Here is a 16,314-nt window from a genome sequence, read left to right as displayed (position 1 = left end):
GAGCTTTCAACTGCGTCCCATGGTCTTAATCATGGACTATGGATTTAGCTCAGGTGTCATCACGTTACCTAAGTATGTCAATGAGTTATGTTTGAAAGCTCTGGGAAAAAGCTGGAAAGTGAACTTTGAGTTAAGTTTATTTTATCAAGCTACTATTGCAAAGATTAAAAATGAACACACAGACAAATGTTCACACTTACTTGATTGTATTTCAATATAAGTAAAGTATTCTTATTTAGATCATTACATTGATTTCAGCCATATTGTCAAGCCTTTACTTTGAGTGTCTCGTTTCGCCTTATAAAAATGCAATATATTTATGAAACAGCAGTGTGTGGTGACATAGTGAGTGTGTGTTGTTGGAAGCCACAGAGGCCATTATTATTTTTATATAAAATACCACTTTTTAGCACAGTAGTATGGAGGAAACCTCTGTTGATTGAGGAAGTTGTTGTATTATCCATTGGAGCAATTATATGTTACAGTAACTCATGTTACACAGAACTGATTCTAAAGTGAAGTGAATGATTGTTCAGGTTTTGAAGCTAATTGTGCACTGGGATATGTTTCAAAGACAATCTTTTTTTCTCACGCTTCATTGTGTAATTAAATAAGCGTTCTCATACTTTCTCGATAATTATCACGTTTGATTTTTGATTATTTTATCGAAGCCAAGAATTGTGTGTTTGGTGGGGAGGGAAAAAAAAAGGGGGGGGGGGGGGGGGGGATTTGAGCACAAATGTAGCCACACACTCTTCTTGCACACTCCCTTAAACACACACAGAGACAAAGTATCACAAGTCCAGATGAGAGTGGAGGGGATCAATACAAAAACAGTGGGTCTGGTTGATATCTGTGCTCCCTCTCTCTGTTCTCTCTTCTTCTGTCTGTCTTTTTTTTCTCTTTTGCTCCCTTTTCCTATTTCCTCCTTCTGTCTGTTTCACTTTTTTCTTCACTTTTTTCGTTCCTATCCCGTTTTTCTTCTTGCCTTTCTTCCTCTCCTCTGTTTTTTTAGTTTTTTTCTCTCTCTCTTGTCTGCGCACACACACACACACACACACACACACACACACACACACACACACACACACACAGACACAGTAATGAACACCTCAAAATCCAAAGCACGATCTTCCTATGGCCTAGTTTTAAGAGCCTCCAATGTCATGCGAGTAAAAAATAGACTGGCGGAAAACAATATTGAGATCTGTGGTAAGAGAACAAGCAAAGGATCGGCAGAGGCGGGATCAGTTTGGCTCTTCTCAGTGTGGCAGTTTTGGCTTGGATTTAGTCTGAAGAAGATAATCTCGCTTGGCCATTCTGTGCTCACACAGGTGGCTGCGTTTGAGCTCTCTGGGGTAATGGCACACTCCTTAGTGGTGATCCAGGGGTCAGAGCACTCAACTATAAACACTTACTGGATCGCAGAATATTACCATGGTTGGTGTGGTCATCGTGGAGTGGTTGCTGTTTACATAATCATCATATCAATCTGTATTCAGTATGTTGATTTGACTAAAAAACATTCATAAACCTTAACAGTTCTTAAACTGTGTAGTCGTGAATAGCTGATGGTGTGTGGCGGAGTATTTTTCCTTTTTGTCCTTTTCATTGGAAGTTACTTTCATGTATGAAGCGTGACAAACTGGCAACAATTTGACAATTGTTTTACTTTAAGTCATAAAATAACGCACATCCTAAACTAAATTCAAGAAATGTTTTGAATTGAAACAAACAGGATGACCGGTTCATTTCCCTATTCCTCGGTTATTAAGATTTACCAAAAGCTGGTATTAAATGTTTTGTTTATTATTATAATCTTCCATCAAAGGGTTTATGATTTAAATCACAACTCTTCTAATTTTAGACTGTAATTGATTGAGTCAATGTTCTTGAAGGACTGCTTGATAACATTTTAACATTTGAGAAAGAGTGAGTTATATTCCTCCAGGAAAGGATTTGAAAAAAAGTATTGATCTGGGATCAGCGCTGAATCTCGGTAATCTTAATCAGCACTAGCATCAAAAATTTAAATTCATATCCAGTCAAATTTGTATGATGGTGGTTGTTTTATTTTATTTTGTTGATACAGTTTGTGTGAGGTTGTTTTTCTCTCCTTTGGGCTCTGTGGTGGGAAATGAATTTAAGAATGCACTGGAAAGATGTGTCCTACAGTAGTCCACACGGGACAGTATTCACATTCACATATGGATATTTGACAGCTCAGTGAAATGAATGTGAATATCAAGAGAAGTTGCTTCTAATGAACTACTAAGTGTCTTCCCCTCTTCATTAAAAAATTATCAGGTATTTTATGAACATTCAAGTGTACTTTTGCCCTGAGCTCTTTTTACCTTCACATTAACCTGGTGTGTTGTGGGAATGATGACAAAGTTTCAAAATCAGTATGTTCAACAATCTCTTTTGCTGGGCTCGGACTGAACAAATATGGTCCTGCTCAATCAGTGCACATCACGTGAACCTAAAACCATGTACTATATTTTATTCATGCATACACAATAAAGAGCAGTTTAAATAACCATTGTCCAGTTGCTCTGTCTTTGTTTATGTGTTTTTTTGGTATTTTGCTTATATGGGATTGCTAAACGCAGTTTGTATTGATCCATTAGGTGGCCATCAGCTTATTGATCACTCTCTGACCTGATTGAAGTTTGGCCAGTGTGTCGATTGATTAAATGATAATTGCGTGTCTGTGTGTGTGTATTCTCTGCAGGCGCGGCTGTGGAAGGAAAAGAAAAGGGACACCCGTGAAAGTCTTTGTTACACACACTGAGGAAGAGAGCGTGTCTGAACACAGCTTCAGCCCAGGTGTGTGTGTGTGTGTGCGTGTGTGTGTGTGTGTGTGTGTGTGATTGGTATGGAGGTGGAGCGTGTGCAAGTGAGTGTGACCTACTTTTGTTTGTGTGTGTGTGTGTCTACGTATGTGCTGCAATGTGCATTTGTGTGTGTGCTCCAGGAGATGAGGTGATGACCTTTGTGTGTGTGTGTGTGTGTCCCTGCATACTTGTATGTAATCCTTTTATACTGACTGTTGCTGTGCTCTCAGGTGATCGTAAAGAAGCAGCAGAGAATAAACGGCCCATGCTGGACGGGCCTTTCTACAACACAGAGCTTCACAACTGGTGAGTGTATGTTTGTGGGATTCTGTGAGTAGAATAAATATTTTTATTTTTATTTTTATATATATATATTTTAATATTATTTTTTTCAGCCGGTAATCGATAATTACGTGCTTATCATGACCGATAAGATAATTGATCATTTAACATTTTTGTATTTTAAAAATAAGTTTATAACCTGTAGTTTATGCACACCTGAAGGTTAAAAGGTGTCGTGAGCAAAGATGGATGATTTAATACTCCATAGCTCTGACCTAACCTAAACTAATTTATGTCACTATTGTTAACAAACAAAAACTGTTGCCTTTTGACTTATGTTCAACATTTCGTACAGATATCAGTATGGATGCAGGCTAATATATATATATATATATATATATATATATATATATATATATATATATAAGGCCTGTCTGAAGGCTACTTCTTTCACTCACTTTTTTAGATTTAGAAATGATAGCTGCTGATTTTGACTCAAGGACTCAAGGACAGCTTTGTCTTAGAGCAGCATTACTTAATCACGGTCCTCCACACTCGCCTGTAGGTTTTCATTTTAGCCATATAATCAGGCTGATTTATACCTGAGCTGTCTGAAGAATGCAGTTGAATGTAGCAAGTATGATAGAAAATGAGCAGCACTCTGAGGACTAGGAAATCACTGCCCTGAAGCACTGGCATGAGTTTGTGTGTGTGGATTCTTACCGTTTGCTTTACACTCATTCAGCTGCAATGTATCCCTTCAGCAAAGAAATTAACCCTATTGCTAGAATAATGTAAATACAATGAGAAGACATCATAATTATAATTCTGTCGTTCCTGCTCGTATACCTTGATTGACAAACCGCCATTACAGCAATTTGTGACACGGTCAAATCATGAAAGAGAGCTGGATCTTAGAACCAGTATCAACCTTTAACTCTACATATGACCCTTCTACATGCGTTACACACAAACTAAAACTAAAACCTAGTAACAGAAAATAATAGGGCTTCAACTAATGATTATTTTTTACTTCGGTTTAATTTTACAATTATTTGTTATCAGTAGTTTAGTCTTGTAAAAAAAACACAAATACAAAAAACAAATAGCTTTTATTTTACAATGAAATAAAACCGATAAGCAACAAACACTGGAACCTTTTTAAATAAATGACTTGAAGAATTAATCAATTGTAAAAATAATAATAATTAAATCATCATCTAATTGTTAAAAAAAAAATGCATAACAGATACAACGCATATCTTTCTAGTCCAATCAAAAAAACATAGAGAATAGTATTGGAACAGACCAACAGCACATATTGTCTGCTGAAGGTCGTGAATTTAACTTTCAACTTCCTTCACCTCCCAGTGCTCCATCAGCGCAGGCTCATGACAAAGTCTCCTCCGGATCCAAGACCGGCTCATTCTCAGCCTCTACACCAGCTCCGGCTCCTGCCGCTTCCTCGGCCTCAACCCCAGCACCACTACCTGCTCCGGCCCCGGCAACTTCAGCTCAGGCCCCGTCTATGACCCCCGCGTCCACGGCTCCAGCTGCCCCGACAGCCTCTGCTCCAGCCCCAACAGCCAGCTCATTCCCCCCCCCTCCTAACTGCCGCATCCGAGAGGTCCACTGTGGCAGCCAGGTACGGTTGGTCGTCATCGCCATCAGAGACATCACCAAGGGCGAGGAGATCACTGTGGACTACAGCCTCACAGAGTGGGGGGAGAACTTGGTCAGTGCCTTTTTAAAGACAGATACACGACACACTTACATTATGTTTCTGGCATTACACTTGTTGTGTAATACACCTTACACCTTTTTGAAGACATTTATTCCCTCATTCTTAACCCCACCGAAACCATAACCTGATGTTTTGTCCTGCATTGTATTGTTCTTGCTAATACATTATAAGATTAATATAGACAACCTGACAACAGCATGATATTTCCAGTGCAGCTAGAGAGTGTACAGAAGTTGGAGAACATATGGTCAGTCCAAACTATTTACAAGAAACGTCAAAATTGAATAGCAAGGGCTTTATGTGGGACTCACCAGTTACATCACGTTCAACAGAATACATTAGTTGTAAAAGAGAAAGATATTTCCACCAACAGACGCCTAAATAGACCCAATGCATCCACAGGATATTATGTTTATGACTGAGCAGAGCTACTCGTGCTCTCATTTTGCTGTCAAAATGTTCTCTAAACTTTCAAAATTTATAATCCAAAACCTGCCACGTTAGCAGAGCAATGACCTCACTCTTCTTCATCAGTCTGTCCTTCGCTACTTGGTCCTCATCAGGTATAGAAATACATTTTACACACTCTGAGTATCTCTGATGACTTCAGGTAGGCAGCCACACTGCTGATCAGCTTCACACACACACACACACACAGGCACACACACACAGGCACAACCCGCTGCACACACACACACACACACACACACAGGCACAACCCGCTGCACACACACAGGCACACACACACACACACACACACACATATAGGCACAACCCACTGCACACACACACACACACAGGCACACGCATACACACACACACACACAGGCACAACCCGCTGCACACACACACACACACACACACACACAGGCACAACCCGCTGCACACACACACAGGCACAACCCGCTGCACACACATTCATGCTACACGCACAAAGCTAAGCAAGGCATAGGGTTACCATGGTGATGGTTGAGCTCCAGTTCTCTCTCTACCTATAGTGCTTTAGCAACAGTAACCATGGTTATAACACAACATCTGTTCCTTTAATGGGTCTCAGTACATCGGATCAATTTACTCAACAAATCTATGATACCAGAATCGGTTTAAGGAAATTAAATTGCCTAAATTGAGTTTAATGTGACAGCCACAGCCATATTTTAATATCTTAACGTGGCAATAGACACGTTGTTTTTGCTTTAACTTATTATTACAAAGTAAATGTTGATTGCACAATGTAATGGTTGTAGAATAATGACACTATCGGCGTTCAGATTGGTTCCCATTGATTGACACCAGGTGTGATCTCCGGGCAAAATTAAGTCTCCATTTACGGCTCTTTGTTTCCCAGCTAGCTTTCGGTAGCTATCCCCAGTTACTTAAGAGTATCAATCGAAGTTATTTGCAGTTACTATCACCAGTAGTGGAAGTGGAGCAACTGTGGAAAACAAAATGTAAAGTATTGCGAATGAAATACAATATATATATATATATATATATATATATATATATATATATATATATATATATATATATATACCCCTGCTTGATACCCCTGGGACATTTTAAACTCATTTTAAAAAATCTAGAGAAATCAGCTGTCGGTGTTTTATTTGACTTGCCTCTGTGTTTAGTGTCCTGTAAGTCTGTAACTTGTATGGTGCTGTTGCCATTTGATCAGGTATCTCTTGAGAATGAGACCCTGTGTCTCAATGAGATTTTTACCTGTATAAATGAAGGCTAAAATAAATATATATATATATATATATATATTTATTTCAGATACCTGATCAAATAAAATGTTGATTGCACAATGTAATGGTTGTAGAATAATGACACTATCGGCGTTCAGATTGGTTCCCATTGATTGACACCAGGTGTGATCTCCGGGCAAAATTAAGTCTCCATTTACGGCTCTTTGTTTCCCAGCATATAAATATAATGAATACATCTTCCTATGGTCTGAATATGTTCTAATAGGCTCTGAGCAAACAGAAAGCGATCAGGTTGTCTATGCAACAGCGGCAAAAATATTCCCACTTGGAATCACTATGGGGAGAAAAGTTGTCTATTGCCACTTTAAATTTAGCTGAGGTAAAGTTTCTTTTAGGTTTCTATCATTGGCTGATTGATTTTACTTAGTTTTCCAGCCTGATCGATGTGTATTGCTCATGAGAAGTTTAAGAAAATCTCTTTTCACTTCTTTTGTTTGGCTTGTTAGTGGGAGATCAGGAGTCCTAATCAACATCTGTGCTTATGACCAACTGTGGAGGGGTGTCCTCCTGCTCTCTGAGTGACGGCACACATTAATGAGTAGCGTGCCGGCTGGTTTAATGCGACTGATTTGTTTTCCACAGAGTTTCCGTGGAACTGCCTCTCCAACACAACATGAGTGTAACTCTGACACCGAGAATAACAACAATATCAAAAAGGTAAGAGGAAAACAACACATTTTCCCTGAAGGCACACAGTCAAACTGACAAAACATACTTTTAACTTTTTTAAGAAGTGAAAACTAGACAATTGCCAAATGTAATCTACCCATTGTACACTACCTGCACTTCCAAACGGCAGACGGAGTAAGTGACTAGCTGGTGAACATAATGTAATAATAATAATTATAATCTTTTTAAAAGAGCCAGATATTTCCCTCAAGAGTTAGTAGAGACCAAAAACAGAGGTAGAAGAGAGTGACTTACATTCACCAGGGGGCCAGAAGCACGGCTCTACATGACTGATAGTGCTGCTCTGTAGCTGCTGGATGTGTCAATAGGCAACTTGTTTGATAACTAGTCCACCATGTTTACTTAAAATATGATGATAATAATTTCATTGTTGTTGTTTCTGCTGCCTCCAAGTGGCCAAACATATAACTTATTTCAAGTTTAAGACAGTTTCTCCCAAATTCAACCTGACATATTTGGTTTCTTTGGAAGATTTGTGATCTTCACTAAAATCTGCTAAACCGTGGTATTAAAAAGGTCAATACAATGTTACTAAGAAAAAACTTTCACTGTATGAAGGACTATTTTGAATAAAGTGATTACATGCATTGCATCTGATAATTCTGTGTTGTTGCCTAAACTCTATGTAGTAAAAAAAACTGCACACCCTGTACAATACAAACAGAATACATGTAGATGTACATGCGCCGCTGTGCCTGCAGGACGCCACCTGTCTGGATGTGGGTGGGCCACACTGATGTTGGACTCAACATAATCATTATCATCAAGTTTTCCTCCCCCTGCTCTGGATAATTGTTTTATTATGTGTATTAATGATGCAAGATGTCATCAAGTTTACCTCAGTAACCTGCTGTGTGTCACACATGTTCTGGTTTATTCGTGTGCAGACAATTGCAACAGACACTGTTGATTCTCTTGCTGGTGATCACCTTTTGCTTATTGTTTTAAAATGTAACAATTGTCCTGACTGTGCATCTCATTAGACTGGTGGAAGTGTAACACATCCCTGCAGTAACGACATTCAAACTGCACTGCGATGCATCCCAGTGGTTTACAGTGATCCCAGTTGTTTAGGAAAAGCCTCTGGTGGCAGCTGGTCTGCCGAAGTATTGAGGTTTATTAAGTTCGTAAATAACTTAATTACTTTCCTGTTATAAATGTTTTGCTAAAATAAAAGTATAATGCAAATGTAGGTTTGAAAAAGTTACAAAAAAGTGTTTTATTACATCCTTTTAATGTCTCAGGACGGCAGGTAACGTGTGCTTTTTTTCACTTCCCTGTCACTGTCGCTCACTTCCAGGAGGATGAGCCTCTCTCACTGACATCCCAGCAGCAACAGCAGCAGCGGCAACAGCAACAGCAGCAGCAGCAGCAGCTACAGCAGGAGTACGTCACCCCCTCATGGTCCCTCTCCCCCTCCTCCTCCCCCATCTCCCACTCTGACGGCAGTGACTCAGACGCTGGAGATGAAGACAACGCCAGCCCCCGCGGGCGGGCACTACAGCGGCATAAGAAACGACGCAGCACCCCTTCAAAGAAAAAGACCCCCCACCGGACGCCTCCCGGGCGGCCGCCACTGACCTCCCCCACTAGCATTCCTCATCACAACCGTCTGCTTCCTTCATCCCACCCTCCAGCGCAGTCCTCCCCTCCTTGCTCGTCCTCCTCCTCTTCAGCTAAGCCTGTGTTCAAAGCTCCGGCTCCGCTGGGCTCCAACACCAAAGGCAATGTCAACATAAATGTCCCCAGAGGAGTAGTGTCCATAGACTCCATGCGCCAGACCTGTGAGTACTGTGGACGCCACTTCCGCTCCCTGGGTCGCCACTTGGATAAACACCATGCTCACCAACCAGAAGTGTGCTCTGCCCTGGTGGAGCGCTACACACAGATGCCCCGTCTGCATTCACAGAACCCTCCCACAGCTCACACACACACTCCGCAGCACTCAAAGTCCCCACAAGCCACGGGTCAGAGCCGCAGTTCAGATCTTCCACAGATTGGCGTCCAGGACCTCTCCATGCCACCGCCCACTCTCGCATCAGCTAACCAATCCCCTGTGCTGACTCCTCCACGAGGACAGAGCGCAGTGCCGGTGTCTGTCCTAAAGAGAAGCCCACCCCCTGTGGCTCTGACACAGTCCAGGAAGGGGAGGATAAAGACAGAAAGACATGAGGAGGAGGGAGACGTTGTGGAGGAGGAAGATGAAGACGATGTGGAGGTCATAGAGATAAAGAGGCCCAAAGAAGAGGAGGACGATGTTGAGGTGGTGTGCCCTCAGCCTTTCAGCAGCAACTTGGCCAAAGAGATGGAGCCACCAAAAGAAGAGGAAGACGAGGAGGAGGAGGAGGAGGAGGAAGAGGAGGAGGAGGAGGAGAATGGAGTGATGGAGGTGGAAGATGATAGTGGGACAGAGGATAAGGAAAAGGACTTGCTGAGGTAACTTTAAGTTCTTAATTGCTTTGTGAGCAAATTTGTAGTACGATATTTTCATTGTTGACTAATCTATAAATCACTTTAATTTACTATGATGTATGACAATTTGATTATTTTAATAATCAAAAATAATAATGATTGTTAGTCGCAGCCCTAAAACAAACAACTAATTTTGCAACTACTGTACGCACACACATCTTCTCAGAACACCTGGCGGGTTCTATTGTAACATGATAGCTGGTACTTTAAATTAATCAATACGATTAGATTGTAGGACACTGTAGCAAACTATAGTTGTCGCAAGTTAAAGTCAAATACTATTAGAATGAATAAATGAACTAATGGTTCACCGTCTCTCTTCCTCTAGTGGTTCGGGGCGTCACCACATGCTGCCTCTCCTCTCGTCCTTGTCCTCTCTGGTGCTGTACCTCCGTCGGCTGCAGCACTCAGCCTTCTTGTCCCTGTCTCGACAGCTACAATCAGCCGAGGCCTGGCGCCTTCTTTGCCACTCCAGCCTGGCTCTCCTCATTCTGTACAACCGACGTCGGGAGTGTGAGGTCTCCAAGCTGTCCATCGCCGAATATCGTGCCCGTATAACTCCCCAGTGCCCCGTTCCTGTCCCGCCTGGTGCCCCTCCAGCTCTCACTCCGTTGGAGGCCTCCCTTTCACCCTTTGAGCGCCTGGTGCTTCCTCACCTCCCTAGAGTTGGCGTCCAGGGTAAACGTGGACGAGTCCAGCCCCTCATCCTCCCCCCTCACTGCGAGCCCTGCCTGGAGCTCCTCCTGCAGACACGGCAGGATGTGGGAGTTGACCCCGCAAACCCGTACGTCTTCGCCAGGCCTTACCACTCTCCTGCCACACCGCTGCGAGGTACAGACCTCCTGCGCAGCCTGGCCCGCTCAAGTGGTACCCGCAATCCCCGCGCCCTGACCCAGACCAGGGTTCGCCGGCAGGTAGCTATACTGACCCAGCTGCTGTTACTGGGAGAAGGAGAGGAGCCCGGGCAGCCTGGAGGCAGCGCTGTGGAGAGGCTGGAGCACTTCCTAGAGAGGGAGTACCATGTGACACAGAACTGTGCTGGAATTGGCCAAGACCCAGGCCTGATGGGCAGAGTGGGCAGAGTGGTGCTTTGTGGAGAGAGAGATGGAGTGCTGTTCAGAGGAATGAGCCTGAACCACATCTGCCTGGAACTGGATGGTGAGATTTCTGAATGAATGAGCGTGTCTTTTTCTGTTGTAGCTTGTCCAAAACAAGCTGTATCATCCCTCCCTTTATGGTGTCAAACATCCCCCGGCTGGAAAAGGATTGTCACCCATCTTACAGTTTTTGTGTGTGTTGGCGTGTGAGGAGAAGGTGTTTGTTAGGAGAGTAGTTTCAGATTAGACCAATGAAGATCTGCTTTTTCTTTCCTTCTCTTTCCAGTTATGTCAGGAAACTCTGCAGACTCATACTCAGAGGGAGAGTCTGAAGGGGAGCAGATGAAGGAGAAGCCTGAGATGCCTGATCCTGCTCCTGCTCCAGCTCTAGCTCCGATCCCTACACCTACCCTGCTGTATGTCAGGAAGGGCAAGAACAACGGGCGGGTGGGACGTCCCAAGAAGCTCAAGAACGCCCAGCAAACCGTTCCACCTTCACCTACCGCAAACCATAGTAGAGGCTCTGGTCAGCCCAAATCAGGTTTGTTTGGGTTTTAAATATGATTACACAATTAAACAAAACAAAAGAAGATAAAAACACTGCACTTGCACTTTTATTTTTCATGTGAGCATACATCAAAACGACGAATTTGAAGTGAATAGCACACATTTATACAGTGAACCGATTCAAAGAAGCTTAAACAAGCGGGCGAACAAAACTCATGGTAGCTACTGGCCTACTGCAACTGCATACACCGCACTCACCATCATCCTAATGTGATAATACTACGTCATAAAAAGTCATAGTATGGTATGCCATAAATAAATAAAGAGTCAGCATAGTATGTCAGAAAATGTTTTGGTAATCTGAAAAGTGGTGGTGGGTGGGGTCTATTGGAGGTCTCATTACCCTCGTGTGCAATAAGAGCAGCTTTTAAAACACATGTTCACATCACCACTCATGTCTCCTCCCTTGTAGGAAAGCGAGGCGTCCTGAAGCGTCCCTGGTCAGAGGCGGAGCGTGCTGCGGTCGAGGAGCACCTTACCCAAAACATCACCGAGCTTCGGGTCCCCGCAAAGGCTGACTGTGAGCGCTGCCTGCAGCAGTGCCCCCTGCTGGTCAGCAACCATCGCGACTGGCGAGCGATCAAGTTCTACTGCCACAATCGCATTCAGCTACTGAAGAAAAACCAGCGGCGTGAATGTGAGCCCCTGGCCCTCACAGTCTGCTGAGGGGAGGGAGGGGGGGGGGGGGGGGGGGATGTTAGGGGAAAAGAAAGGGCTGGGTGGGGGGCGGGGGTGTCTGGTATCAGAGCAGATTCTCAAATGGTACCCTGCTTCCCAGGAAATGCACTAATTGTAAGAGGACGGTCCTAAATTTCACTCTCCTTGTAGCGTGGTTTGTTTTTGACATGGCTTCTAATTTCACATTTGATGGCATTATTTTTTTTGAGCCATACAAGAAAATAAATCTGAATTAACTTTTTTGCTTTTTTTTCTGCTCTACTTTAAGGTCTTAAAAGTATGACACTAGAGTCTTCATGGTGCACCTGGTTTGAGGGTTACTGTGCGAGTCTTGTCAAAAGCAGGGCACTTGGACGGGTGCCGTTTGAGACGATGGCACTGGCCGCAGCCTGTGTCATGTTGTATATGGACTTTTTTTTCTTCTCTCCTTCCAAAACAGATACACTAAACCGAAATGTAAACAAGGGAGGCAGTCGAGCCCTGCAGTGTTGTTGAACGTCGTGAAGTAGCATTAGTGTTTCATGCACTTGGAGACGTTAATAGGACAAATGGCCTGTGCTTGGACCACACTTTTCTTAATAGTGGCTTTCTAATTAGAGTAGGCGTTACTACTGCTAACCCTGAAGACTAATCAGATCTTCTTTATCACACAGCTGACTGTAATTCTGACAATGGTTTTATTATATTTGGACCATCATTTACATGTACTAGGTGATAAGTTGCTCTTTTGCAGTTGTTATGAAGTTTTTATTTTAAGTGGAACACAAGATAATTGTGGGTTTATTGAGAGAGACAATTAAATGGCCGCAGAATGTTGTGAAGTTACTTTTGGATACCTAAGATGTTTAGTTGAACCACAAAGTCCAGAAACATAACTGTTTGGAAACCCGTTGCGTTGGACTTATTTTCCCCAGATGTTCTCGTTTCCTTTTTTTTCTTTCGTCTTCTGCCTGTTGCACATTTGTTATTCAAAGCAGTAAAAAAAAAAAAAGGTGCTATAGGCCAATAAGCTGGATATCACTTTATATGTGGAGCGGAGATTTCCCATGGTTGTATTAAAAGTTTCTTAAGAAGTGGGCATTTAGCAGAGAAGTGATTGTTCTGTTGCCACGTTTGTTGCATCGTGTGTGTTGTCTTTTCAAACGGCTAGAGCTCCTCCTGTCCTGTCCCAGCCACACTACACGGTTAGCAGCTCGACTAGATTTTTGATTTCTCTTCGGTGTTGCTGAAAATCTGCATCCACCGGACTTAAATCTCCATGAAAGACAGATACTTGAAGTTATTTAAAGCTTTTGCAGAACCTTTTATGTTCTTTCTTGCTCTAGCCTTGCCAGTTACATTGTACATAACAAATATATTATCAATATGCTAACTGGTTGTTTGTGCTAGACTATATGTAGCTTTGTTTTTGTTTTTCATTTCTGAGTTATTGCTATCTGTAAATAAGCCTGTTTGTAAATACTCCTCAGAGAAACAAAGAAAAAACACAATGTATGACATGCCTTGGTTAATGTGTTATGTTTTTTCTTTTTTTATAAGTCTTATAAAAATGTAAATCTCTGTTTTGTGCTGTGGTGCTTTCTTTCAATGCCTTATTTTCATGAAACGTGAAATGATTCTCACTGTTGAGAACGTTGTAGTGATTTATAATTTATCACTTAAATGTTTAGGATTTATGTTCCAGGATATTTGTTGACAATAATGGCCAGAAACACAGTAATTACAGCGTTGTCTCCCACGTGCAGTTCACTGTTACACCACTAGATGGAGGTGTTGGATCATAAACCATAAACAGTTCTGAGAAATCAAAAGAAAGACCAGTTCTGAAAATATATAGTAACACGTGTTCAGTTTATAGTTATATATAATGTTGTTTTCTGTCCTGAATAAGTGCTGCTAAGTGGATACGTGTACTGACATCGTGATCTATAGATACCTGAGAAAGCAGCACAATGTAATTTCAAACTCAAATGTAAATCAGTAACCTTGTCTTCAGATCCAGTCTGACTTCTCAAATGAAGACTCAGCTCAGAATCCAAAAAGCGAAGAGGAATAAAGATATAAATAAAAATGAAACAAAATAAGAGTAACAGCTATATACACCTACAAATATAGGATCAAATACACATGCACACACACACACACACAATACATTAGAGTTATCACAATAATCACAACAGGCTCCTCCAGCAGGGGCTGCTGTTCACTTAGACGAAGCTGAAGAACTTATTTTATCTGCTTCTGTGATTTATGAGTATTAATGTTTGCAACAAAAGCTGTCAACGAAACAACACAAATTAATACAAAAACACACTCAAGGGCTGCAGCTAAATACAGATTTAACGGTGAGTTTCACTCATTGTGTTACCATCAAACTAATAACTGTCACAGCTCCAACTTCATGTTTGCATAATTTAAATATAAATGAGTTGTCAAGGACTATGGAATTCAAGAGATTGCCAATTCTAATTAAAAGTCAGTGCTTTGCTTTCAAAAGAGTTTAAAAGGAAGAAATATTAAGTGAATATTGTCAAAATATGTTGGTTACAATCATTGGAATATCTTGAATACTTCACACACACACACACATATATCAGGTCAGGAACAGCAACTTTGGCTATAAAGTGTTTTCATGGCATCCATCTGACAGTTGTTGAGACAATTCACACAAAGACATAACTATCAAGCTAGAGAGGAAAAGTCAGGAGATTCATCCTCTGGGAACCTGTACCAGATTTTCAGCCAATCCATCCAGTAGATCTTGACCTCATGGCTAGTCGAAAAGTCAGAGGTTCACCAAAGTCATACCTCTGGGCATCATGGATGTCTACACCAGATTGCATATCAATCCAATATTTGTTGAGATATTTCAGTCTGAACCAACCGACATTGCCATCCCCCGAGCCTCGCTTACGGGAGACTAACACTTTTTAGTTTATTAAAAAATGTGTATATGTCTGTTAATGTGTTTGTTTCTGTGGTATGGATTTCATTTGGCCTTGTGATGGACTTCTCTACTTCTCACCTGATTTGTGATTCTGAGCAAAGTAAGCTGGTAAAGAAAATAGATCGATGGATCGGGCGCATGATAAAACATATTATTTGAAGCTTATGTTGCTTGTAAAGCTGTGCCCCTTGGGCTGAGTGCTCATCTAAACAAGTTCACACAAGACACTTGACTTCCTTTGGTCCTGAGCAAAGTGTGGGTTTACAATCTTACTCCTTTGACTAGACACAAAAAAGTCTGTTTTGTCACCTTCCCCTTCTAGAAAATACACTTATTTGCTTTCTTGCCGAGGGTTAGATGAGAAGATCAATACCACTCTCATGTCTGCACAGTAAATATGACGTTAGCTCAGCCTAGCATAAACACAAACGGGGGGAAACTGCTGGCCTTGCTCTGCAGAAAGGTGAAACAATCAGCCTACTAACATGTTTTAAACTCATTTGCTAACATGTTATATCTTGTTTGCTTAATCCGGATAAAATACTCAGAGTAAATATGACGTTGGCTGTTTTACGGGGTTATATGTCATATTATGTGTTTCCTTTGGACAGGGCCAGGCTAGCTGTTCCCCCCTTTCAGTATGTTAAGCTAAGCTAAGCTAAGCTAACCGGCTGCAGCTTCATTATTTACTGTACAGATACGAGGGTGGTATTGATCTAACTCTTGACAAGAAAACAAATAGGTATATTTCCCAAAATGTCTAAACTATTCCTTCAAGATTGCCTGGAATTACTTTACGTGCAACTTGGCCTCTTGGGCTTCATTAAATGTGTTTACTGACTGTCGCTTTTATCTTGCTTGGTAATTGATTAAAATAAGGATACACTTTCATCCTTTTTTCTTTACACTTAATGACTGTATATCGCAGGCTTGTTCCCCCAGGATGATCAGATTTTTTTTATGATTTTATATCACACTGGGAAAACAAAACAATAATAATAATTTAGCATTTTGATAATACACTCAGCTGGAAAATAGAAACTACTTTTTTTGATTAATCAGTCCCACAAGCTGTGCTTCAGTGACTGGCACAACGTAAGTAAGTGGAATTTTATATATTTGATATTTTCTGAACCACCGGGGCTACCTTTTAGCAATGTTTTTCATCTTTGGTCCAAAGTCTCAGGAGCTTATGAGCGGCTTTGCTCCTCTGACTAACTGCAGGCTC

The 16,314-nt window shown here is 41.6% G+C and overlaps 1 protein-coding gene across 1 annotated transcript in view; it reads left to right on the top strand.

Moving 5' to 3' along the window:
• LOC115007348 (serine/arginine repetitive matrix protein 1) overlaps positions 1–12,127 on the top strand; it is a 17,582-nt gene extending 5,455 nt beyond the window's left edge. Inside the window, exons 2-9 of the mRNA XM_029430168.1 lie at positions 2,735–2,829; positions 3,068–3,143; positions 4,491–4,854; positions 7,218–7,292; positions 8,626–9,761; positions 10,126–10,955; positions 11,181–11,435; positions 11,874–12,127. Coding sequence (XP_029286028.1) covers positions 2,735–2,829; positions 3,068–3,143; positions 4,491–4,854; positions 7,218–7,292; positions 8,626–9,761; positions 10,126–10,955; positions 11,181–11,435; positions 11,874–12,127 — 3,085 coding nt within the window. The remainder of the gene's footprint in view (positions 1–2,734; positions 2,830–3,067; positions 3,144–4,490; positions 4,855–7,217; positions 7,293–8,625; positions 9,762–10,125; positions 10,956–11,180; positions 11,436–11,873) is intronic.
• The last annotated feature ends 4,187 nt before the right edge of the window (positions 12,128–16,314 follow it).

This window comes from Cottoperca gobio, chromosome 1 (assembly GCF_900634415.1).
Source record: "Cottoperca gobio chromosome 1, fCotGob3.1, whole genome shotgun sequence".
In the NCBI taxonomy this organism is placed as follows: Eukaryota; Metazoa; Chordata; class Actinopteri; order Perciformes; family Bovichtidae; genus Cottoperca; species Cottoperca gobio.
The sequence above is the reverse complement of the archived record's forward strand: the minus strand, read 5'-3'. Positions and strand labels throughout refer to the sequence as shown.